This window comes from Astyanax mexicanus, chromosome 16 (assembly GCF_023375975.1).
Source record: "Astyanax mexicanus isolate ESR-SI-001 chromosome 16, AstMex3_surface, whole genome shotgun sequence".
Lineage (NCBI taxonomy): Eukaryota > Metazoa > Chordata > Actinopteri > Characiformes > Acestrorhamphidae > Astyanax > Astyanax mexicanus.
Window position 1 is genome coordinate 12651675 of NC_064423.1, and position 27058 is coordinate 12678732.

The 27058-nt window shown below is 40.6% G+C and overlaps 1 protein-coding gene across 4 annotated transcripts; it reads right to left on the reverse strand.

Moving 5' to 3' along the window:
• Window positions 1-590: 590 nt before the first annotated feature.
• On the reverse strand, window positions 591-26577 carry rbms1a (RNA binding motif, single stranded interacting protein 1a). 4 transcript variants are annotated; one of them, XM_022669582.2, is made up of 14 exons: window positions 26180-26577; window positions 18188-18369; window positions 12007-12065; window positions 10514-10644; window positions 9156-9313; window positions 7540-7619; window positions 7290-7396; window positions 6438-6487; window positions 5431-5518; window positions 4294-4344; window positions 3216-3326; window positions 3003-3083; window positions 2651-2729; window positions 591-1235 (listed from the first exon to the last, which is right to left on the reverse strand). In XM_022669582.2, exons 1-13 carry the CDS (start codon window positions 26228-26230, stop codon window positions 2655-2657), a joined length of 1224 nt encoding a protein of 407 aa, XP_022525303.2. In that variant the 5' UTR covers window positions 26231-26577; the 3' UTR covers window positions 591-1235; window positions 2651-2654. The 4 variants fall into 4 exon arrangements, with proteins under 4 accessions (XP_022525303.2, XP_007237397.3, XP_022525304.2 ...); XM_007237335.4 differs by having other exon boundaries at window positions 7281-7396; XM_022669583.2 differs by having other exon boundaries at window positions 10553-10644; window positions 26180-26576.
• Window positions 26578-27058: the final 481 nt, after the last annotated feature.

The window sequence follows — 27058 nt, forward strand, 5'->3', positions numbered from 1 at the left end:
AAAAATGTTTGCATTTTTTTCTCGTTTTGTACAGCTCTCACTTTCTATCTAAAGAAAAATTGCACTTCTGCCTCTCGGTACGAGAAATCTCTACATACTGTGTTCAAAACAAAAGAGGAAAAAAAAACTGCCATAGAAAAAACATCATAATCTTCTCTCTGAAAACTATCAATAACGGCATCTGTCTCCCTAAAGCCCGCCCCGCCCACCCCCACCTCCAAATACCTATACTCCACCCCCACCCATCATTCCACATCAAACCAACCAACCCACCTACCCACCCAACCCCTCCCGACCCAAATATTCATGCCCCTCCCCCTCCCCCACCCGACCACCCACCAGGACACCCCTGAACCCCCCACCCTCCCCAAAACAACAGCTTCATCTACATCTACCACATCAAGTTTGATTGAAAGGCAAGAAGACTGTGAATGGGCTCGATCCGAGCGGAGCAGAACTGGACCGGTCCGCACTCGCGCTTTACACCACTCACTCAAATCTGCTCCGATTTGGGGGGGAAAAATTCCAAAGGAAAGCATTTTACTGGCATGTGAAACTTCTGCTTTGACAGACAGCAGGGAAGACCAATAGCTGGCAAGCATTTTATCACATCACTCTAAGCCCCGCCCTACAGTATTTACAAGGCAAATTTCTTTTACTACGGACCAAAAAGGCAAAGTGCGGAAGACAAAAGCAAAAATATTTTTTTTCACTGCTACTACCACAGCAAACTGTTTTTTTTTTTTGTTTGTTTCTTTGTTTTTGTGTGTGCATGTGTGTGTGTGTGTGTGTGTGAGAGAGAAAGAGAGAAACGGTCAGTAAAAACACACTAAAAACCATACTAAAAAGTCCTCTCATGCATCTAAAGGTACGAGCACACGCCGCTTGTGTTCTGTGTCGCGAGTTCTCGGTAAAAAATTAGCGTTTTTTTTGTTTGTTTTTTTTTTGTCTTCGTCTCTTTTCCTCTCGTTAGCAAAATAAAACTCTGCTCCGCCCCCTCGCCAGTCATCCCGGGTGAATTGCATTGTTTTGGTGGTTGAAGTCCTGTTGTCTGTCAAGCTCCTCTGAGGTGGTTTGTTGGTGGTGGGTTAATTACACCATGAACTTCTTTTTTTGTTTTTTTGTAACCTGTGCAAAAGTGTTGTTTCCTCTGTGATGTCACTTCCTGTCCAAAGAAGCTAAGCCTGTGTTCATTGCAGCCTTCCTCTGAATCTGCCTCCCAATGCTCCGGCACCCTAAAAACAAACAAACAAAAAATAGTGTTAGATCAGTCAGACTGGATCTGTCACAGTAATTGTCAAACGTTGTCTTGCTGTATTATATAAGGACATGACTGCAATAATATTTGCTGACCTCAATATTTTTCATTGTGTTTACTTAAAGGAGAAATCTGGTGTAAAATGGACTTGAGGTGTAGTGAAACATGATAAGGAGTATGATTTTTTTGTCAAGTAGCCAACATTCATTCTCTCCCAGCATTCTAAGATACAGTGTTGTTATAGTCGATGCACCAAACAGCCTTACAATGCTAGTGATAGGGGCATAGCACCGCTAATTTTACACCACTATCAAGCACAATGTAGCTCCACACTTTATTGGTAGAATTATGAGAGCCCTGTTATCTAAAACAAGGCATTGAGAACTCTATGCCCCTATCGCTAGCACTGTAAGCATATCAGGAACAGCCGCGCGGGGAAGAACGGAGGTGAGCTATTTAACAAAAAATTGTACTCGCAATCATGCTTTACTACTACACCCAAGTCTATTTCACACTGGATTTCCGAATCAGTTGCATAAAATTAATTTCCAATGAATTCCACATGTCTTTATGAATAAAGAAATATAAATGTAAGTGAATCAGGGTTTCTGGAAAAGTGTTATTCACATAGTGTCATTGATTATCGAAAAGGAGGTTCCTTTTAGTCTTAAATTGTGCATCTTTTAAATACTTCCAGATGATTTTATCATTCATAAAAAGAAATCCTCCTTGATTAACTAATGTCTTATTGAAGCCAAACATGTAATAGCACTTTTAGCACTGGAAAAATAAGAAAGCCCCTGGTCTCCCAGAGTGGATAAGAGGAATGATTCCAATCTTGCATTGGAAAAAATAACCTATTTTATTAAGAGCAAAATGATGGAATTTAGAGAGACAATTTTCTTGAACAAGGGGAGGATACGGATTTTCATGACTGATAATTGAATGATTTGATATGGTGTGAATATAGCTAGCCTGCTAACTAAAGCAGGCTAAAGATAAATATCATAAAATATGGTTGCAGTGTAACTATCCTACAAAAGGAGAACAATGAACAATTTGTTCTGTCATTTTGAAAATCTATTAAATATTTTGTTGAAAAAATAAAAGTCTAAATGAAGCACATAAATTTTTTTGATAAAAGTTTTTAGTATAATGATTTAAACAGGGAGAAATTGTCAATATATGGTTATTCACTGTAAGTACTTAATTATTAGTATTAATTCTGTGACATTATACCGTTCAACAAAAAATGTTTATCATTACAATTCATAAGGCCGCAGTCTGGTTTAAAGCAGACATACAGTTTATGTCGGTACAGATCGTCTGGGCTCTGAATGAGCAGCTTGTAATATGTCAGTGCTGCTGTGTAGCATCACTTTTAATAATTACCCTCTTATTGCTTGCTAGTTTGGAACGGGTAAGGGGAGGGATCATTGGAGGTCACATCCTGGGCCTGCACACTGGGATCCTGTGTAGAAAAAAAAAACAAGAAAATACATAAAATCACACTTTGATTTAATAAGGAATTAATTTTTTTAAATAAATTAATTTAGATTTAATTAATAAATAAAATATTGCATTAAAGGGAGAAATCTAAGCTACATCAGCTATTTCCAGCTAGTTCTTCAGCTGTGCTTAAATATTGACAAACCACATCTTTCTCAAAATACTATATAGTACCCTGTTGTTTATGGTAGGTAAAAAAAAAAAAGAGAAAAAAACAGCAGGGTTTCAGGGTTACCTCTGTGGCGATGGTGGTGGGCTGGATATGGGCATACTGAGGAATATATGCTCCTTGCATAGCTGTGTTTGCAGGAATAAACTGTAAAATCGCACACACACACACACACACACACATAAATAAACACATACACTGTATGAACAAAGAAGTCCAAACATAGTAGACAGTAATAGTTACTGTAATAGTTTTGGCTGGCGGTTTATATGGTCTTACCGTAGCAGTGCCACCCAGAGAGAGATGGCCCATCTGCTGGGTCAGAGGAGCCAACATGGAGGACGGCTGTAGTGGCATGGGGTGCTCCATAGGGGGCGACAGTACAGCTCCCTAAAACATGAGAAAGAGAGAAAGCACAGAGAGTCAGATCTACTGTCTGAACCCAGCAAAAAAAAAGAGAATCTGTAGCAGGTTGATTTTACCAACTTGAAAACCTCTAGAATATAATCAAGACAAAAATAGATGATCACAAGCCATCAAACCAAGCTGGACTGCTTGGATTTTTGCACCAGGAGTGGCATAAAGTTATCCAAAAGCAGTGTGTAACACTGGTGGAGGAGAATATGCCAATATGCATGAAAACAGTGATTAAAAAACATGGTTATTCCACCAAATATTGATTTCAGAACTATTAAAATTTTATGAATATGAACTTGTTTTCTTTGCATTATTTGAGGTCTGAAAGCTCTGCATCGTTTTTGTTATTTCAGCCATTTCTGATTTTCTGAAATTGTTTATTTGGAATTTGGGAGAAATGTTGTCCGTAGTTTATAGAATAAAACAACAATGTTCATTTTACTCAAACATAAACCTATAAAATAGAAAAATCTGAGAAACTGATTCAAAAATTGTGGTCTCTTAATTTTTTCCAGAGTTGTATATACACATTTTACAGCTAGAATTAACATGCGGTCTGGGTGATCCGATCAGTCCAGTCTCCATCACAACCCACATTGTGAATGGAATACAGTGCATCTCAAGCACGCACGTAATAAACTTAATTAATTTAAACCGATCACATTTGAAGGTGATCAGAAATACTTATTACCACATTATTATTGCAGTCTGAATGCCAAACCTGCTGAAACTGTATAACAACCTAAAATAACAAGCTAATGAATACAAGTGATGAGATGATCAGATCCCCGGGACACATACACACTCTCAGACGCGTGTTGTGGAAGTGGTGCGTGTTGTGTAATATCTCTGGTGATTTGAGGAGGAACGAGGAGTGAGAGAACGAGTGAGGGAGAGAAGAAGAGACAGGAAGGAGAACAGGAATTTTTTTTTTCCTCACCGGGTGCTGCATAATGTAAGGCTGATGTGTCATCCAGGAGGGATTCTGAACCTGTAAACACACAAACACACACACACAGTAAAAAACACAGATCAGAGCAGGTTAAAACTGATAGCCAAAACTCAGTTTAGCACAATGTAGAAGAAAGAGAGAGAGATGGAGAGGAAGAGAGAGATTGACAGAGAGATACAGACAGAGACACAGAGAGAGAGGGTGTGAGAAATCGCATGTGATAGACACAGTGAGAAAGAGAGAGGAGAGAGACAAAGAGAGAGATAGATAGAGAGAGGGAGTGTGAGATGGAAAGAGAGAGATACACAGAGTGAGAGATACAGAGAGAGCGTGAGAGAGAGATATAGAGAGTGTGAGAGTGAGAAGAGATATAAAGAGAGAGAGAGTAAGAGTGAGAGAAACTGTGAGAGAGATACATAGAGAGAGGGGTGAGAAATATGTAGTGTGATAGACACCGTGAGAAAGAGAAAGAGAAAGGAGAGAGACAAAGAGAGAGAGTGTGTGAGAGAGATACAGGGTGTGAGAGAGTGAGAGAAAGAGATACAGAAAAAGAAAGAGAGAAACTGTGAGAGAGCGATATATATAGAGAGAGGGTGTGAGAAATAGAGTGTGATAGACACCGTGAGAAAGATAAAGGAAAGAGACAATGAAAGAAAGATACAGAGTGTGAGAGGATGAGGAAAAGATACAGAGAGAGAGAGAGAGTAAGAAAGAGAGAAACTGTGAGAAAGAGAAAAGAGAAAGACAAAGGGAGAGATAGAGAGAGTGTGAGAGATAGAGATAAAGAGTGTGAGAGTGAGAGGAAGAGATACAGAGAGAGAGAGTAAGAAAGAGAGAAACTGTGTGAGAGAGATACATAGAGAAAGGGTGTGAGAAATAAGAGTGTGATAGACACTGTAAGAAAGAGGAAAGAGAGAGAGAGATACAAAGAGTGAGAGAGTGAGAGGAAGAGATATAGAGAGAAAGAAAGTAAGAGTGACAGAGAAACACATAGAGAGTAAGAAAGAGAGGAGAGATGCACAGGGAGCAAAAGGTAGAGAGAATGAGAGATACAGACAGAAAAAGAGAGAGAGAGAGAGAGAGAGAGAGGAGTTAAAGATAGCAAGAAAAAAAGAGAGAGCGTACCGGGTAGGTGGAGACGGGTGAGATGTAAGGGGTCACAGCAGTCTGGGGCATTATTCTGTTGCCCATGCTGTAGGGAGAGGCGTAGTACCTGAAAGGGTTAAAATAATCCATATGTTACACCTTAAAATTTAGGTTCAATCACAAAAATAACAACAGACATTCTACACACTACACACGGGCATTCTGATTGGTTAATAGTTTGATCACCTGAGCCAGAAGAGTAAATGAAAGTGGAGAGGAGAGCTCTCATTTAAACATCCCTTTATCTGTTTATTGCAAATTAACCTAATAATGCTGATGTCTGTAAGTTTAGGATTTTGGGCCCTCTCTGGTGAGAATGGGTAATTGAGCGAGCATGCGGAAGAATCCTTTTAAACTGGGCAGGTGTAATTGCGATTCCAGGTTATGTTCAGTCAGAGTGAGAGAGGGAGCGCACTCAGTCAGAAACTTCACTTCAACTACACACTTTGTTTTTACTATGAGTGAATGAATTACTGAGCTCTGAGTTTCCCCTTCTGAAGTCTCCATTGCTCCACCAGCCACTCACATTCAGTAAAACTGAGCCAGATCCTCTTTTAGAGGCTGTACATGTGACATAAGTACGTAAAGACACGTGACGTGGTTAGAAGAACTCCCACGAAAAGTGACCCGACACCCCAGTTTTTAAAAATGAATATATTAGGCTTAGCAGGGATGGTCGTTCCAGCACACTGGTAGCATAAAAGACAATATTTTATCCCTTCTCCACTCAGAAATGCTTCTGCCTTTAGTTTAGAAACAAAATAATAATAATATGGACTGCCACTTTAAATATTTACTATCCATACACAGATAGAAAGACCTTACACTAAGAGCTCTGCCCCAGTTCAGTACTGGCTGCCAGTGTGAGAGAATTTAAACAGACTGGAGGACTTTAAAAGACAACATTCACTGAAACGTGATCTAAAGTGAAAGCTATACAGAGTCGAGGAGGAATGTGGCCCCAGTAAGAGTATGGTAACACTTACCCGTTCTGAAGGGCAGTCGCGTTCGGGTCATATGTCAGCGTGATGCCACTCTGAAGAGGAAAGACAAACAAAAATCTATTTAAATTTCGAAACCTTGAAAATATCATATATATTTTTAATTAAAGGAATATGTGAAATGGTAATATTACTCATATTACATCATTATTGGTAATATTACTCAGATTAGACAGAAATAAAATGGAGAGAAACAACTTTTACAAAAATGCTACACTAGGGATGAACTCAATATTTAGTCAGTAAAAATATTCATCTTAAAAATTGCAGGATAATTAGGTTTGTCAGAAAATATTGATTTTGTATTGAATGACAATATTTTGTTTTAGAATACTGCATCGATTTTCAGAAACACAGTATTGATCATTTATTATTGGCAGACATTGGTTTATATAGTGTTGAGTTCAAACCCCGCCAACAGAGATGGATTTTACTACTCTGATTGAATAAAAAAAAATGTTTTACTTAGATTTTATAAATCTGATACTGTTTTTATATTATGACTTTTTTTTTCATTAGCTTTGAACAATAGCAATATATCACTTTGCTCACAGTATTCATTTTGAGTACTACCATATTTTTAGCACTATATGGCGCACCCAAAATATTGAATTTTCCCGAAAATCGACAGTGAGCCTTAAAATCCGGTGTGTCTTTTGTATAAACTCTACCAGTCAGGTTGTATGGAGCTGTAAAGCCAGTCCAATGAAGAACAGCATTACAAAAGAGTTTCATTGAAGTTTCTCCAGCACTAAAGCTGGAGCAGTATTAGCATCAGCATGTTGGCTGTTTCCACAGATTGAAGAATAGAATTGAAGATGCACTTACTAGTCTCACCTCGGCGTCCCGTGTCCAGGTTCGACCGTTGGGGATGTATTTACTCTGACTCAGTCGCTTCTTCTGCCCGCCATCAGCAAACTTACAGAGCAGCGGTTCTGAGGCACCTACACACACAAACACACACACACACACAAAAACACAAACACACACTGTGAGTCTCATTCTTTTAACTCTCGCTAAAATCAAAGAACAAGCACAACGACAAGCACAACGACAGAAACACAACACAAAGAGTTTTATTCATTACCTAGCATTCCTGACGCGGACTTAATGAACTTTCCGTTAAAGTGTGAGATCACAGCATTGCACTTCTCTGTAGACTCCATCCTGAGAGTCAAGAAAAAAGGAAAAAGTTATAAACACATGTATGTAATATATACACAAATACATACATATACTTCAAGGAATGAAACTTAAGCCCGATCTGGATGGGATTAGTTTCCCAGGGGTTCTGGGGTAATTTTCTCTTTTATGGGGAGTCTGCTGTGATCGTATTGCTCTGGGATGCAGGAGAACCGACAGATTGACTGACATGCGCACAGTGACCCAGCAGCCATGACTGCGGACATTTAGCGAGCAGTGATGTCCTCCAGAGTTATCCCGTTAGTGCCAGCACCCTTGGCAGACGGCAAAACAAAGCAGGACTAGGTGTACGCAGACCATAACAACGACTTCCCTTAACACAAAGTCAATTTTTCCAAGACTGCAGTGGGCATGGTGTTGATGAGTCTCACTTTTGTCTTAGTGGAGATAATCAACTAATCTATGAAGAATATTTCTAGGTGGCCAAATATCTGCAGAAGCTACATGAACTTTCAAGGATTAGGAATCTCTACAACTCCCTGCTGAGGTATCTGGCCTGCTGCACTAAATATGCTTAAATAATGCCCATATCATTCTGAATGTTTATTAATTTATTGTAAATGGTAGCATTTATCTCCCTTTTGAATAGCATTGCAATCCCACACTTCCTTCTCTGTGTATTTATATGATGATGAGCAGGGCTCCAGACTAAAATGGTCCTATCGTCCCGGGAAAGGTAAAAATAACATGTTGGATGGAACAAACTGCATGCATGAAACCGGTTATAAGCATTTTTGAGGAGACTACCTGCTGGTTGAAATATGACTGGATTTTTTCCTATTGCCAAGAAAAGAGTATTTTATGGATTAAGTTCTGCCTTTAAACACAGAGCCGATCGGCCGAGTTAAAACGCAGCAAGAGGAACTGGTGACATCATGGATGTAGAAAAATACACAAATAAATAGGATTTTCAGTTTGGGACAGCTGTCAGAAAGCTTCGGGACGAATACGGGACGGTGGTTAGAAAAGTTAGTCTGGAGCCCTAATGAGTGTATATACAGCCCTGGAAAAAATTAAGAGACCACTTCAGTTTCTGAATCGGTTTCTCTGATTCAGCAATTTATAGGTTTATGTTTGAGTAAAATGAACATTGTTGTTTTATTCTATAAACTACAGACAACATTTTCTCAAATTCATAATAAAAATATTGTCAAATAAAGCATTTATTTGCAGAAAATGAGAAATGGCTGAAATAACAAAAAAATGCAGAGCTTTTAGACCTCAAATAATGCAAGTTTTAAGAGTTCAGAAATCAATATTTGGTGGAATAACCCTGCTTTTTATTCATAGTTTTCATGCATCTCCTCCACCAGTCTTACACACTGCTTTTGGATAACAAACGTTCACTCCTGGTGCAAAAATTCAAGCAGTCAAGCCATCTTTTTTTATTATATTCCAGAGAAACTCATAATTTTTAAGTTGTCTTTTTTTTTCCCAGAGCTGTATTTGCATGTTTACATACATAAAAATAACACACTGTGCAGCAGTTTAGACACTGACCTGGCAAATCCCACGCCCCGACTGACACCATGTGCATCTCTGAGGATGCGGGTGGAGATGACCTGCCCGAAGGGCTTCAGGAGGTTCTCCAGCTCCTGCTCATCCATAGACACCGGCAGGTTAGACAGGTACAGATTGGTGGGGTCCTGCTCCTGTTGCTGTAATATATAAACCAAGCATACATTTTTAGTGTGTACCATTTTTTTTTACATACAGTAAAATTTCAGGCTGCGCTGGTGAGCTTTCTGCTGCTTCAGAACCACAAAAAGGGCTGGGGAAAAAAGCTTTGACCGACATGACCGATATGCACCCCACCCCCTAACTGTAATCCATATCTGTTTCAGTGAAGGGGAAAAACGGCAGCTTCTGCGTTCCTGCAGCCGAGCGTCAGGCTTCATCTGAGCCGCAGCGCCCGCGGCAAACCTCACATTCTTCCTGCATGAGGTAATCTGGTTTATAAGGGCATCCTGGATTTATGATCCTCAACAGCCCGCTCGTTAACGAGGGTCGAACCCGTGCCCATCAGCAGGATTAACATACAGCCTCAGTGCTCCTCACTTGGCGGCTTTAGAAGCATCCGCAGAAATCATTTGAATTTGGATTGAATAAGGCCACCATAATGTATATGCCAGATATGCTGTATTTAACACACACACACATTCACACACACACATTTAACCATTAGCATGGAAAGAAGAGAGCAGCAGAGCAGAGCGAAAGAGCTGATGAATAATTGAGGGTGACTGCAGAAGCGTAAGGAGGAGAAAGAGAAGGAGGAGAAGATGAGGAGAAGTAGGGGGAGTTGGTTGGTTGTTGGGGTTTTATTGTCACTCCTGCACATATATATCTAGACAGAGTAAAGTTGTTCAAAGGTTATAGCATGATAAGGGAAATATATCTTGCTATATATTTATTACATTAGGTGTTTGATGTCAAGATGTGATAAAAACTTTCAAATCATCCCTGGTGAGTTTTTTCTTGGTAGTAAGATTATCTTATATGGTTATAGGCAGGACAGTCGATGAGGATGTGTTTCATCGTTAGCGGGATGCTGCACATCCTCATTGGTTATTAAGTGTCTATTAGATTTGAGGAGGAGAAAATGCAATATAAAGGAGGATGAGGACAAAGAGAAGGTGGATGAGTAGGAAAAAAGAGGTGGAAAGGAAAAGAAAGAGGAGGAAGAAGAGAATAAGAAAGCGGGAAGATGAAGAAGGAGGAGGAAGGAAGAGAAGAAGGGAAGAAAGGAGAATCTAGATTAGGAAAGAGGAGCTGAAGAAGGAAGAGGAAAAGGAAGAAGAAACGCATTAATCGGTTAAGCAATAAGGAAAGACATTAATTTAGTAAATATAGGTCACCTTATAAGAAGGAAGTGATGTCATAGGTTGGGGTCTCACCTTGGCCATCTGAGCCTGAACTCCATTGTTCTTCAGCGCTGCCACAGCTTTCTGCGCAGACACCGGACTGTCGAAATCCACAAAGCCATAACCTGCAGACGGAACACATTCGGTTATTATAGAGAGAAAAATGCTGTTATAATAAATCATTTCACTCTACAGCAGTCATCTCACTGAGGCCCGTCATTACATTTTACATTATCTTTTTACACAGATTTCCACTTAAAAGTTACGACATTTCCTCATTTTTTTCTGTAGAGCTGCAAATTTTGGACATTTTTTTGTTTTTCGCACGTAATGCAGTGCACCTTCTGTATGAATTCTACCAATCAGCTTGTGAGGAGCAGTAAAGCCACTCCGCTGAACTACAGCGTTATAGAGGAGTTTTAGTGAAGTTTCTCCAGCACCAAGACTGGAGCCGTATTAGCATTAGCCGCTAACCACAGCACTAGCTCTTTCGCCATTCAGAGATAAGTATATTGGGCTGTATTCTGGCACATCGCCAGGTAGAGCCTTATAAGTAAGAACTAATACCTTAAAATCGATCCTAAATTTCACTGGCAACCAGTGAAGAGGGCTAATGTGCTCTCTTTTTCAAGTTCCTGTTAATAGTCTGGCAGCTGCATTTTGTCCTTTGACTAAGGCCAGTATATAAGGAATTGCAGTAGTCCAAGCGAGATGACACAAAAACATGAATAAGTCTCTCCAAATTCTGAAATGACAATGCAATGATGCAAAGCAATTATCATGCTTCTCACTTCTCAATTCAGTGATGCATCCCCTCTCATAGTCTGTCCATTGGAAAAGGTACACTACCCAAAAGTAGCCTTTTAGTAAAGGTGTTGTTCCATATCGTATTGTACGCAAGAATATAGCCAATATTTTTGAATATTGTGAACAATATTATACCCGGAAAAATTCACACTGTTTTCATTTCCCATTATATATCTACTGGAGACAGATTAAATCTGTCCAGTATCAGTTATTTTCTCTTAATCCTGAATATATATGGAGATATATGTAGTGCATTATTAGTATCATGACATTCTGAATCATTGACTGCATCATGTTCCAAATCTGATATAATTCTTGTATTTTATAATATCTCAGTTAGGGGTGTAACATATATCACATACAATAATAAAAAATAATTTTCATTTTGTTGCAGTAGTGTATTCTTGAAAAATATATTTTTTAATTTAATGTTGTGTCATATAGCCAAGAGTATCGCCATCATGAAAATACCATGATATATCTTGATATTATCGTAGTGCCATATCGCCCACCCCTACCGCTTAGTAAATTTTAGCAATTTTATGCCCTCTTGAGTGCAGTCAGATCATGCCCCTGTAATTATTGACATATCTGCCTGAGACAGAACTGCATGTCCATATTCTGAAGTCATGTTAATGCTAATACAATGCTATTGTTAGCAGAAGAACAGTGGAACACACCTTTGCATTTGTTGGTGGTCTTGTCCAGAATGGCTTTTGTGGAGACGATCTTTCCGTACCTGCAGAGACAGAGAGAGAGAGAGAAAGAGATGAATGCAGGTTCTGCTGACAGAGGAGGTCCGTTTGGGTCGTTTGTCACCGGGCATGAATGGACAGGAATGTGGTGAGGTAAGCTGAAAGGCACAGTGCAGTGAAACCGCAGTGACGAGCGGTAAGTCACTCTGAGTGTAAAGGTTTGAACACAAAGGCTCTGTTGTAGAGAAGTGCAAGGAGCTGGTCTGACTGCAATCCTGCCGCTCTGAGGGTCGGGTAGCGTGTCGGGAGCAGACTGTGACAGGACTGACGGCCCGGCCCAGCGGAGGATGTTATTACTGCATTCACACTACTGACCCACTGCACAAACAGCCTCCGGGCCTCCCTCCGTATAACAGCGTGCATATGTGCGTGTGTGTGTTAAACATCTGCAGCTGGGAGGCAGAGGATCGTTTGCTGCAATTTATATTAGGGATGCACAGAATATTCGGCCATATTGTGCTCTGTTGGCATGTTTGTTGGGATGTTAAAAATGTCCAGCATTCAATTATAGATGGACGTAATCAGCTACGCATCGCTATCTGCCGATTTTTAAGCCAAAATATCTGAGCAGCCGATCTGTGCTGACGCTCATTACAGAGACTCCTGGGACACATAAAGCTGTAGTTAATTTTTTTGTTCAACTTCTAGATGGAACTATGGAGCTTGTGCACTGGCTTGCCTAGGCTCAGTCAATCTGCCATTAGTTGTTTTGCCATTTCTAACTCATATGTGTGTAGATATGTGTAAGAATAACGTGCCTTGCGGAGGAAAAAGAATAAAGACTTTAACCAGATCACCCTCTCTAGAGTGCATCTTTCATCTTTCAGCCTATACAGTGAGTAGCTAATAGCAGAGCAACACAACAAAACTAGTTAAGAAACTACAGCAGACCACCACTAAAAGTAGTCCAGCAACAGTAAGAATGATGAAGGAATCACGTGGCAATGACTAAGCTGCAATTTTTGGTTGAGATTCTCTCAAAGCACAGTCTGGAAAGGAAAATGTGGAATCTAGTTTCAACATCTTTTGGTATCAGCAAATGGATGATGAAGCTGAAAGAAGTATAAGACCCCTAAAACACGGATTGGCCCATCTCTGTGTTATTTAATTTATACAGTGGTGAAAATAAATGGCAAAATGAATGGAAACTAACAATAAAACATATACCAGTTCGGCCAAATGTTTCATTTTGTTTGGTTTTGGTTCCGTCCAAATATAAAGTGCATCCCTACATTATATGTATTTCCAGTTGAAGACTCAAAAGCCCAGACTGTAGCAGAAATGCTGATAAATCAAAACAGCATCTGCATTTGTCATTAAAATAATTCTTCTCCGTAGAACCATTTATATGGTTTTATGGTTCTATACCTTTACATTTGAGATTCAGTAGTTTATAGTTATATACACAGAGAAACATCAGTAATAACTTATAATATAATACAATTTCACTCTGCACTACCTCCTTACTAACTAACTCGTATATACGAAAAAAAAACTACATTTGTGTGCTATATACTATATAGTCTGTGTGCAGTTTTGGAGACACTCAGATCCTCAGGTATGAAGTGTTCAGGGCTTCTGATTGTCTGGAAGATATATAGATAATATAGATAATATACATGGCTGTATGTTTCAGGGGGTAGATGAATCTTCTGTTTTTACAAAAATCTTTTTACGGTATATAAAAATTAGCTCCCTTCTCAGTAGAACTGTAGAGCATCTCAGGTTTCTGAGAGGTTAAATTTAATAAAAGTTCTGATTTGATATTGGGTTAAATTTAATTAAGCTTCTCTGCTCGCTCCTCTACAAACATAAACAACATTCCTTGGCGAGTCCCGTGAAGTGAGACGAGGAGAAGGGGGAAGGGAGCCAATGGGGTTTCACAGAGGGATCACATGACCCGCCACCATGGAGGCCCACATGACCTTGGCCTTGACCCCTTCGCTCTCGAGGGGAGGCCCCGTTTCCTGGCTGCGCTGCAGAATTCCGTTCAGCTATTCCCACTGCAACGGCGTGTGTCTGCCTGCAGCGTATCGCCAAAATCTGCTGCTTAACTCAGAGCGTCTTCAACCTTAACACACATTCTACTGACAAACAACCAGGGATGTCCCAAAACATTTGTTTTTAATGCTGTTTAAGTTGCTTAATTCTGAGTTTGGAACAATGCCAATTAACAAGACCAATCTATAGAGAGGTGATGAGTTTAAATCTTAGCATAAATGAATGGATGGAAGATGGAAGAAGCTAATCGAATTACACACTGCTGATAGCACAAGAAAAAAAAATCCAAATCATTTTAGAAAGCTTTAAAAAGATCATTTTTCACCTTAATGTTAAATATGATCTGATTTTTTCCAGGCTGTGGGGACACATCAATCCGATTTAATTCACATTTATATGTGGTTCTATATCAGACATATCATCAGTTTTCAACTACTGGGCATACGACATTAATGTAAACTCACATTGAGCATATTTTACTTATTAAGCTAGGATAATAAAAAATATATATTTTTCCATTATCTGAACATTCTTAAAAATTATAATTGTTCTTAAAGGGTTGTAGTTGCATTTTGAGCTATTATCCCCATATCAGTGGCTTAGGACGACAAAAGTAATCTTATATTGACAATGATATCAGTAATTGCTATTATTTCTAGGATAATATATTTTTCAATAAAATATAATCACACGCCAATGTGCATGTTTGCTGTTATAAAAAAAAATCTGAATTGATTAATGTTGCTTGTTATGTGAATGTAGCCTAAGCCCAACTGGATGCACAGCTTTGTTTTTTTTTTTCAGGCTAGAAAGGGGGAGCTACATTAGCTAGAAAGGGGGAAAAGGGGTTTTCTAAACTGTTTCATTCTATATTTTGTCTCTGAGTATTTGATTATTCGGTACATATTAAAGTTTTCTGTAACATGAAAAAACTGCTCGTCCTATGTTAATCTTTTATTACCATCCATATTTAAAAATTTGAGTCCACTTGAAAAAGTAAGCAGATTTGAACTGGGCTTGTCTGTGACACACCCCAGTACAATATTGTAAGCTTGTGATTTAACTGTGTTGAAATAATGATAATAGTGTAATTTAATGAATTTATTTATTACTTTTTTCTTATTTAACACAAGTAATGGCTCCATTACGACAAAATAACAAAAACAGGGCCGTGTTTAAACTCTAAATGTCTGTTTGACCTCAGCGCACCCTTTAAACCAGAACACGAACCAGGAGGATTAGTGCCCCGCCCCCCACGCCCGCCTCCCAATCAATTTCAGGAATTACCATGGTGAGGGCTGGACTCCCCAGAGCAGCCAGAGATAAATTAAGTCACAACGGGACCGTCCGGATCACACACACACACACGCGCGCGCGCGCACACACACACTCCCTCTCTCACAATCTCTCTCTCTCTCACACAAAAGGATTTATGGGGTAAAAAGGTCAATGACAACACATGAAATACTGAATATCAATACTCAGCATCAATCTGGCCTAATTGCAGCCACCACCTCTCTCAGCGAGTGCCATCTATAAAGCTGCCAACGTGTACTGAATGTAGGACTATGGATTGGCAACTTGCCAATACGATGCGTATCATGATACAAAGGGTTGTGATTCAATATATCACTATAAAAAAACTGTCTTAGTAGAAAGCACATATTTAAAAACAGAACTGAATAAAACTGAAATGTTATGCAGAACAGGACAGTAGGATTTAGCTACAGAGTACGACACTGCTATCTAGTGGGCGGAGTTTAAACAGAACACTAAATGAACCACTTCTGACACCAATCTTTATTCAGAAACTAATAATTAACTAATAAAAAAAAATCAGTTCTCCTTTCTTACTGAAACTATCGGGATACAACATGATATTGATATTTTATTACACCCTTAAGCGAATGGTGGAAACAGAGTGGGCAGTGCTGCCAGACCAGACCTCAGGTGTGGGTTCAGCTCCACCAGCCGGGATTAAGAACTGTACACAATGAACACAACGGCACCGAGCGCAACAACGCGGCTCCATAGCAATAGAACAACAAACCCCATCAGAGACACGGCGTACCCAAGCACACCGCACTCGCGTCCTCTGAGCGAGAAACCAGCAGGGAACTGAAAAAAAAAACACAGACCTGCTCAAATACCAGTTATAACATCAGCGCATAACTGGATTAGGAATGATCGGACGCCGCTGCTAAACGATGTGTGCTGTGTTAGCGCTGGTTACACAACAGGAAAATAATCAGAAACCAGGACTGGACCCGGGTCAAAGATTTAAAAACATCTAAATAAACATTTACACACAATTAAAATAACAGAGACACGTCACAGACTTCTGAGCAGTTCAGACCAGACTCTGGGGTAAACTGGACGGAAGAGCTCTGCCCTGGTTCTGCTAGAGTAGTTCTGTTTAACCCACACAGTCTGGGTCCTCTTCCTTTACTGGTTTTGATGAACATTTGCTGAATCATGCTGGTTGTATTCAGGCGAGTCTGTTTTGAACCAGCCGAACACAAATAGATGCTGTTGCTGTGGGTTACACACTTCAGAGCCTGTCCACGTGAGCCAAGGACGAGAGAGAGGGAGGGAGAGAGAGAGAGAGGGTGAGGGTGAGAGGAAGAGCGAGAGGGGAAAAAGAGAGACAGACAGACAGAGAGAGAGAGAGAGAGAGAGTGAGGAAGCCTTTGCCCTAAGTAACTCACCATTACAGTAAAAACACAGCGTTTTATTAGAGCTGAATAAAGCGCTCACAGTCAGTTCATATGGCAAGCCGTTTTAACCTAAAGGGGCTTTAACCCATACCTTGTTTGGTTAATTTTTTAGTTTGGGTCCGAACCAAAGTAACCGTGAACCACAGTCCGGAACAAAGGACCACAATTTGGTCCAATCAAAAGAGGCGATCCCTAGTCTGCACACTAAACTGCAGTGTGAAAACAATGGTAACATATGACAAGTCAGTTTTACTTTAAGGATATGTGACTAGTCAAAATGGATCAGTATATCTAATATGATTACAGTACTAGTACTAGGAAGAGTACATCTTAAAAAAATGTATTACAGACAGAGTGATCTACTTCAAGTGTTTATTTCTTTTATTGCAGATGATTATGGCTTACAGCCAGTGAAAACCCAGACAATTAGAATATTATATAAGATCAATTGTTACTTTTGGCAGTGTGGGCAGCATGCCAAGTTGCCAAGTCCTGCTAGAAAATGAAATCTGCTTCTCCATAAAAGTTGTCAGCAGAGGGAAGCATTAAGTGCTGTAAGATTTTCTGGGAAAACACTGCACTGACTTTGGACTAGATATTATAAAACAGTGGATCAACACCAGCAGATAAACCATCACTGATCATCAGTAATTTTACATTTCATTTGTAAATCAAGGGAGCAGATTCTGGAGGAAGAGCGGAGAGTCACACAGTCCAAGCTGTTTAAGGTCTAGTGGGAAGTTTCCACAATCAGTGATGGTTTTGGGAGTTTATAAGTTACATATTTTGAACAAAATTACTGAAATAAAGTAACTTTTCGATGATATCCTAATTTTTTGAGATGCACTAGTATATTTCATAGCTGAACATCTAAAACGAGAGTTTAATGACTGGTTAACGGTATCGCTGGTGTGATTTAAGGCTAAAGTTTAAACTGGGATATCTGTGGTCAATGCTTTAAGGCCAAACAAATTGTTATTATAAACAATGGCTACTAAATGTTCTGGGCAGGGATTCTTGACCTTATGCTGAGTTTCTTTATGTATCATCAAGAACTATTTACAAACTTATATTTTGAGTAGTCTGAGTGTGAGATGCTAGGCTTGATAGGGTTAATCCCGCTCGGGTCGGGCTTAGTGTTTGGCAGGCAGTGAGAATAAAGGGGTTTATGGGGGATTATAACAGCTTAATTCCTGCAGTCTTACGGACTCCAGCTGTTTCCAGCTGTCCTGGTCTCTTTGTTGTACCGCCACATTCCTTCCTGTCAATCAGAGCTACCTTAGCAAAATGACCCACACAGAAACAGGAATGTATTGGTCAGTGACCAACAAGCAATGATCTGCTGCCACCCCCCTGGTCTGTGGCAGGTGCTGGAGGAGTACACTTACGGCTGGCAGAGCTTGACGAGGTCGTGGTCGGTGGTGGAGGGGGGCAGGCCCCGGATGTACAGGTTGGTTTTGCTGAGCTGCTCCCATCCGGTCGTACTGCTGTTGCTGCTGCTGTTATTCGTGCTGCTATTGGTGCTAGGGCTGGGCGGAGCCATCGGGAGACTAGCCGGAGCAACTGGAGGCTGTAAAGAGGATGGAAAATGGGTTAGAATTTCATAAGACAAGATAAGGAGACCATAATAGTCATATTTGTGCTGGGAAGAGATGGAATTTATAGAATTTGACATACACCCATTCATGCAGTGACCCCAATGTGATTGGGACATCCCTAGGTGGCAGACATCACTGCGGTGCCCAGGGAGCAGTAAGGGTTAAGGGTCTAGCTGAAGGGCTATATGCAGTGTTTAGCACCATTAGGGATTGTATTTTCTGTAGTAACTCGTTCGTAACAGGATCAGGATATATCATCAGGTATTAAGGACATATGTTTAGTTTAAGCACTATCACAGTAATTTGTGTGGGTTCTGGCCTCCGAATCTGCCCACCACCACTCCTGTAGTCCCACAGATAACTATACATAACTATAGTGTATACAAACAGTGTGCTGCAGCCATGGAAACAGGTGAGCTGGCTATTTGTCCTGCTGAACAAGTAATCACTAAGCTTCAGTAAGGTCTGCTAACCAAAGCTAGGCATATGCGTGGGAAGGAGTGGTGGGACAGAAAACTCTTATCTAGTATTTGGAGACTGAACACCTGTTTCCTGACCTCTTTAACTTTTGTAATTTTGGTTTGTAACAATAGTCAATGATCCAAAATGTCTTGATACTAATAATACACTCCAAATATCTCCGTATATCCAGGATTACAGTATAATAAATGGTACCGGACAGGTATAATCTGTCTCTAGTAGATATCTAATGTGAAAAGACAACAGTGCTTAGTTTTTTCATTTGTAGTTCTGTACTTATTTACTTCATCTGTACTTCTTATCATTTTTATCAATTTTGATTAACTTATCTGTGATTTTATTCTTCCTAATAATTTCTTATTTTTATCTCATTTGTTTTATGTTTTTTAAGTAGTATCTTACATATCTTATTAAAATGCTGGGTCTCCTTGTATTTGTTTGCTTTTAATCTTACGTTACAAAGAGTCCTTTAGTTTCTTTTAGGCTTGAAAAGATAAAAAATTCACAATATATTGTCCCAAACATAATTGTGATAAACTTTGAATTTTTTTGAAATATCCTGAATAAAATAAAACCACACATGCATAATAATCCAGAATGACCCCAGCGACATCCTTCAACAGTACACAATGTACCCACAATAGACTGAAATACAACACGTAAGCAGAACCCTCATCTCTCAGCCCGCTTCCTGCGTGCTGAAACAGGCAGATCCCACCAGCAGTTCTTTATCGTTTGCTCGGTGGTGATGCTGCTGATCATGCTGGCGTTTTGGACTCTGAGTACAGGTTCACTTAGCGGCACTGCACGAGTTAGCATGCTTCTATAGCCCCCTCCAGTCTAATCGGCTCAAAGCTCGAACTACAGATCTTCCACTCTGTTCCACACCAGCGGCCCAGCGAGCCTGAGCCAGCGCATCAGACCTTGTATCTGTCCAATCTACCAGTGTACCATGTCAGAGCGCTGGCTGATCATTACTTCACTGGGCAAGAATGCACTGGAGTGTGAAAAATGGACTGTATGAATTCTGTAACCTGCAGAGAGGTTATTCTAGCTGTGTTTTGTCAGTCTACGCATCTGAGAGAAATCCAGAACCATCTCCAGGATTCTTTAGTATGGAAGAGCTTAATAACAGGACTCTCACTACCTCACAGTACTACAGCGCTATATGGGATATATATATATATGTCTCTCCACCTCCACTTAATCTACTCCACCACCTTCTGCTGTTTCCTGCTGAACACCTGTCTGACTTTATACAGAGTTCACCTGCTTCCATTCATATGACTCATATGAGCTCACCACAATCAGACAGGTATCCTGAGGAGATCAGACACAGAACCATTTCAGGAATGAATGACTAACATCCTAAACAAAGAAAACTGAAACAGCTTTGAAGGTGTCCTTTCGCCAAAATCCACTTTTCTTGTTCTTTGTACAGCAGGTCTTTCTGAGTTGTAAATGATGCTGCACGTGAAACTCTTCCTAAGCCTCCCTTAGCTGCAGTAACTAGTAAAAGAAAATATTCAGAAAAAGGAGCCGATCAGGAAAAGCACCGTGTCTACGTCAACCCATGAATTAGTATTCATGACCTCGCCCACCTTGGCTCGTAACCGCCCACAGGAAGAGTTGAAGCCATGCGGAAATGCTGTCTCGTCAGACAGGAGCTCACAGCGTTAGGAATAGCATGAGATGTATGTTTAATTAAAAGTAAAAAATTACCCCAGGGTTTTATTCCAGCTACCTGGGTGGCTCTGCTGGGGTGGATTTTTACTTTCTGGACCTGGACTATGGACTTCTGTGTAAGTAACTAGTTTTACATAGGATCTCCAGTGGATTTGGCGTTTTACAGAGACACAAAGACTAGGTCAGTGGCTGAACTGCACTTAGCAGGGCATTACACATGTTATAAAGTAACATATTACATTCAAAAGACTGTTATTAGTCTTTATTTTAAAATGCTTTTTTTAAAACTGTTGTCCGTCTGACTGTCTCCTGGTGTCGCAGTGCTGTCAGCCAATAAGAGGCGATATCTTTGCATGTATGAATATTCATAAGCAAGAGCCGAAATCCTGCCATACTGGAATTTTTGCATTTCATGCAAACTTGAAGTCATAGGTCAGGAATCACGCAATAAACATTCAGATATTTTTATTCAAACAACACTCCAAGATGTGCTACAGAGCTCCTAAGGTGGTATCATGTTATTAGAAAAAATTAGAATGAGACACAAATACAAGGAAATGAAATGAGACACAAATGCATGGGCATGACACATTAAGGCATGGGAACAGGATAATTAAGTTGTGGGGATGACTTATACTCCCAGGACTTAATTATCTCATCTCTAATACTTAATTTTGCCTTCTCATGCCTTCGTAAATCACCCCATATACTTAATTATTTTGTTCTCACGCCTTAATACAGTCATTTCTATATCTTAATATGTGTATCTTGTTCCCATGCCTTCATACGTTGCCTCCAATACTTAATTATCGTGTTCTTATGCCTTTATAAGTCGCCCTCCCAAGACTTAATTATCTTGTTCCTATGCCTTAATAAGTCGTCCCCATATCTTAATATGTATATCTCCATCCCATGCCTTTATAAGTCGTCCCCCCCCCAAAACTTAATTATCTTGTTCCTATGCCTTAATCAGTTTTCCCCATATCTTAATATGTGTATCTCGTTCCCATTCCTTTATAAGTCACCCCCCCCCCCCAAGACTTAATTATCTTGTTCCTATGCCTTTATAAGTCATCCCAATAAATCCATAATTCCTAGTATTTGTTTATTTAGGAATCTTCTTCAGTGTCTTTCGATATATCTCCATTATTGTGGCAAACACATCATGTTGATACCCTGTGACTCCCGCACCTACTTCATACTGGTGTTTGAAAAAGTGTAACATAGCCCAGCTCTATCACAGACCAGCGAGAGCAGCAGGTCACTCCAGGTGAGTAACGGGCCCTGGCAGAACTCTGGACCCAAACACAGCGCAGCCATGTTTTCCTACAGTCTACACCGGTCTAAATCAGAGGAAATGAATCACAGTTCGTCAGGACGTCCCGGCTATTCTTACCCCAGCGCCTGCCACAAATATTTGGACTACAATAAGAGTATTTCAGACTGAGTCCATGGCGGAGCTCAGTCATACCCCGGCATTCGTCAAGCTGCCAAAACATCTCCCCCATCCATCTCCCCCCGACCACCAAACTCATTCACACCCCGGTCCGGCCCGGAGCGACTGACGCAGGCCCGGGAGCCGGCGTGAACGACAGCGCTGGCGGGAAAACAGGGAAAGGAATGTTCCTCTGGAAAAAGGTCACATGGAGCAGCAGTGTGCCGGGACACAGGAAGAGCAGGCCTCCCGCCCACCGCAGACTGCAGCCGCCGCGGCCCACATCACTGACTCACTTCCTGTTTCTGACTCATTCATTAAAACAGCTCCCATTCCACTCGCCCCTCTCAGCACACTCACAAAATGGCTGCCTGTAAAACACCCAGCCAGGCGCTGGAGGAGCCAGAACATCATAAAACCACAGAAAAGACAGAAAGGTCCGACTGTGTGGGTTTCAAACCGACTATACCAGAACTACGCGAAATCTGGAGACCCGGCGAGACCCGGCAGAATTTAATCTGTGCTTGGGAATAACAGCTGCCCTGAAATACAATTAAAGCTAACTCCAGCTGTGCCTGGCTTTACGTGTGCCTGTGTGCACATGTGTGTGTGTATTAATGTGTGTGTTAGTGTGTGCTGCACCCCCCTCATCAGTTCTGCAGGGGTGAGTGTCCTCCCGCTCACTGACACACTGACCCAGTTCTGCGCCAGCGGTTCATGCCCTCGCAGTCGCACGCACACTTACACAATCAGGTGAATCTGGACACGGCAGCCTAAGCTCATTAGCAGCTGTTAATTAATCAGCCGAGGCACGCTAGCAGGGCCATGTGTTTCAGCTCAGCATGAAAGCAGAATGGACCAGGCTCTGGAGAACCACATGGGGTGCATCCTCCACGGCCTCCGGCGCTGCAGAAAACACTGATCGGGTTAATTTTGCAACATAAGGCACTGCTATTATTTTAAAGGGCCTGGGTCACAGATAACTAAAAGCACAAGCCTCAACTACTGAGATTCCCTCTGGCAGCTTCTAGATGTAACAATGTACTATATGTAACAAAGATCTCCACAAGCGTAATTAGAAAATTTTATTAATTTTATTAACCATCTAACACTAGCCTTACTGTTATTTAAATAATTTTTTCATTCATTTATTTTAAAAAACCAATAGTATGATGTAAGAGTTTAGTCTCTAGTCCATTTACAGAACCTGAGCTGTTTTTTTTTACGACACTGCCGAGTAAAACCCTTTTTTCCTATGGGTGTCTAAATTGTAATAAATTGGATTCTGAATGTGATTTCGAGGCAGTATAAACACAAAAAGGCTATTTGTAATTCGTAGGTCAATTTAATTATTCCCTAAATAATCACTTATCGCTGTGTGGATGGACCTCTAAACACGACTTATTGTGCAACCGGCGCTTTAGAAACATCTGAATTTACACGTTTTCCTAGAGCTACTTAATAAACTATAGGCTATAGTGTTAATGAACTATAAGAAGGGTTAAAGCACTTGCCCTGCTTATGAAATGTGGCATAATTCAGGGCAGCCAATCAGAAAAGACTTGCAGTCTCGATTGCACTGTAACATAAATAGATAAGAAAATTTAAGCTTTTTATGACTGTTTTAGTACATGAACAAACACTCAAACATCAGCTACGTATAATAGAGCTGCACAATGTATCACTTTGGGATCATTATCGCAATGTATACATGCACCAAAGTCAGACCACAAGGAGTGCAATGTGTTACTGCAAAACAAAATATCGCGATACAATATTTTCTTACACCCCTAGTTTTACTACTATGACTTTTTGCAGTATACAATTATTTATCCAATATTATACTGCCATAATGTATATTGACATCAAAGGAAGAAAATACACTAAGAAACTGGCACTTTAAAACTGGAGCGTAGTAAAAAAGGCTCCCACTGGTGAAACACATTAACGCCATAACGCTCTGTTTCTTATTCGACCTTCAGTTTACGTAACTATAAACTCTACACCTTTCCCCCATTTGCGTGAAGAGCAGAACGAATACAAAGGCAAGCCAAAACATGAGGGCAGTGAGAGGATCGAGAAAGGGAAAAAGGACGACGCTATTGGGCGCAGGCGCAAGGCAAAAGAGGGGGAGATCAGATTCAATTTCCGGGCCATCTTTCAAGCGTTGGCGTGTCCCCTGGGTCCCGTGCTATGTGCTGCAGTCATCCTGCGCCATATGGTTCCTATAAACTGTGAAATCCCGGAGTCCTGTTAACCTCTGCTGCTTCCATCAGACCACGTGATCTACAAAACGTGCAAATAGATGCAAATGTGGGTGTGGGTGTAGAAATGTTCGGGGTTCATCAGGTTTCACACACAGGCTGGCGGCTGTACGGGTACAGCGCATTACTATAATAGCCCTACGGTAAATCTTTTAAGGTTCAGAACAGATCTGCAGGGATCTCTGATCCTAAAGCATAAAGAAACATCATGTCCTGCCTCAATGCCCTCTCCTGACCTTCTCCTCACCAGGCCACACCCAGCAGTACCCTCCCCTAACAACTGCTGTAAGATACTGTAGTGCCTCATGAATATTCATGACCCAGAGGTTCACTGCACACACCCAGCACTTTCCTGCCTGCCTGACAGAAAGAAGCTGCCATGGGAAGAAACTCAGCTCAAATCTTCCCTTTTACTCCTCTTTAATAACAGCAGGAGGAAAAAAGTGTCCAAAATCTGATCAAATCAGATAAAATTCTGCAATGGCCCAAACTTCATTTTAATAGAGGATAATTTGGGAAATATGACTACTGTAGACTGGCTCCAACACGGCTAAAAAGGTATTATACGAATTTAACATTACAAAAAAAAACATGAATCACATACAACACACTGCACATAAAATAAGCATTAAGCAATTTTAGCCCTAGATTTAAATTTCAGTCAAAAAAAAACACATAGCTAAATAAGATGAAACACTTAACAATTTAATGTGGCTGGACTATATCAGAGAATATGTTCTTTTGTGTTGAAAAAAATAGCTTTAAAATAAATTAGCTGCATACTGAGGCAAGAAAATAATGAATATTCATGTCGGAATGCCAAAACAGTCCCAGGCCCAGACCAGGACATGACAAAACCTATATTATCTGGCCGAAACATGAAGTATAAACCAGAACCCGCGTCCTAAACGCTTTAAATCGATTTTTAGGCCAATTCTAATGAAAGTATAATCTCCTCAGCGCTGAAGGGGCTGAATATTTGCAGCGTACTCAGATAGCAAGGTAGCCGCTCGCTGTTCTGCCGAGTTGCGCTACCCGTCGATATGTGGTACTTCGACCTTCTGCGCATGCGTCAGCACAGATTTTTTTTTATATATATATATATATTTATTAATGTGTTTTCCAGATACTTATGTTTTGCGGTGCATAATACATTTCGAGCTTATGTTTATATATTCGTGAAACTGTACATTGCGACTCAAATAAATTAATTAATTTAAAACATAATTACTTATTCACTATTATCTAACTAGCTAAGTAAGCTAGTTACCTTATAGATAGCTAACTACACAGAAATTGATATAGGATATTTAGGTTAAATATTAAGTATCCAGTAGCTTAAAACAACACTATTAATGCTAGGTTAGCTAACATTGCTAGTAAGGTTAGATAAATAGTCAAATAACACGCAGGAAAAAAAACAAGATAAATAGATATAGCTAACTAACCTAGCTAAGCTAGAAAAATACCTTCAAATAACACGCATAAAGTGTAGCTAGATAACGTAGGTTACGTAAAAATGTAAGATAATACGTGATTAAGCTAGTCTATACATATATATCCTGCCCATACCTCTACAGAAACAAAAACGCTAGCGCTGTTGTCTTAACTACGCTATTATTAATCTGGTTAGCTAGGCAGCTTTGCTATATATAGTTATCTTAACAAACTGCTAGTTAAACAAGCTAGCTAACGTTTCCTATACCTATACAAAATGGGAGTACGGTTTGACAAGGGAGCACAATTCAGCAGAGCACCGCTGTTCTGTCCTGTAACCCGATAGCCTCCTGGACAATAGCTCCTCATCAGGACATCGCTCCTCAGGGTCAGGGCTCGCTCTCTGCTGAACTGCTATCGCGTTGCTGATGATATTTCCCTTCAGATACCTGGACAGTTAACGTTAGTTTATTTACCGACCTGTTTTCTGTAGGGCGGCCTCGCGGGGTTGGCGGTGTTGGCGAAGATCATGGTTAATTCCCGTGTCCTCTCTTTCTTTCTTTCTCTCTTTTCTCAGCGCTGAAACAACCAGTCTCTCCTCCTCCTCCTCCTCTTCCTCCGGGCTGCGTTAGGCTACAGTACAACTGTAGATTTTCCACATTTCACTCTCCAAACGCCAGCATTCAGTATTACACTCGGTTATTAAATATCCGTATATATCAGAAGCTTTTTCTACGCGCGCTGTTTCGTATAAACTGCCCGTGTCCGCGGTTTATTCCTCCTATTCGGCTTGTCCGACCAGTTTCGGTAAAACCGCCCGCTTTCATTGATCTCCACTCCGCCGCCCGCAGCACAAACAGAGATGTTAGGAATGAGGAGACCGACCATTGGTCACACATATGAATTGAGAGCGCTCGTGCATGATTAGACCACGCCCCTTTAACAGGAACAGCCAATCAGCTTGTTGCTCAACTCTGTTTGCCTCGCTCTAGCAGCGAAGCCCCGCCTCGATTAGCAAGATCTGCGCAGGCGCAGTAGCCACAACAAGCCGAAAAATCGCGTTTTTACGCATTATTGAGGTAAAAACACTACAAACTAATTACGAAGAGTTTGTCAAATTTTATTAATAATATAAAATACGATGTTTAAACGCTTATTTGACCTTTAATTTAGACTATTCCAGTTTCTACCCATTCAAACAGATAGGGTGCTGGTCTCAAATGAGTGGATATAGCGCACACAGATGGCCGCCGAGTGAGCAGTCTAGCCTATACGGACTTTGGCTCCGCTCCGCCGCCCGCAGCACAGACCCGCCTCCTGTGGAACAGCCCGTGCTGCTCACTCGGACCGCGGGGGAGG

Coding starts and splice junctions, on each gene's coding strand:
- rbms1a (XM_007237335.4), bottom strand. CDS start 26,230: ATGATCTTCGCCAACACCGCCAACCCCGCGAGGCCGCCCTACAGAAAA. Junction 6,488..7,280: donor GGGACGCCGAGGTGAGACTA/GTAAGTGCATCT, acceptor TTTCCTCTTCAG/AGTGGCATCACGCTGACATA. Junction 4,345..5,430: donor CACCCGTCTCCACCTACCCG/GTACGCTCTCTC, acceptor GTGTGTTTACAG/GTTCAGAATCCCTCCTGGAT.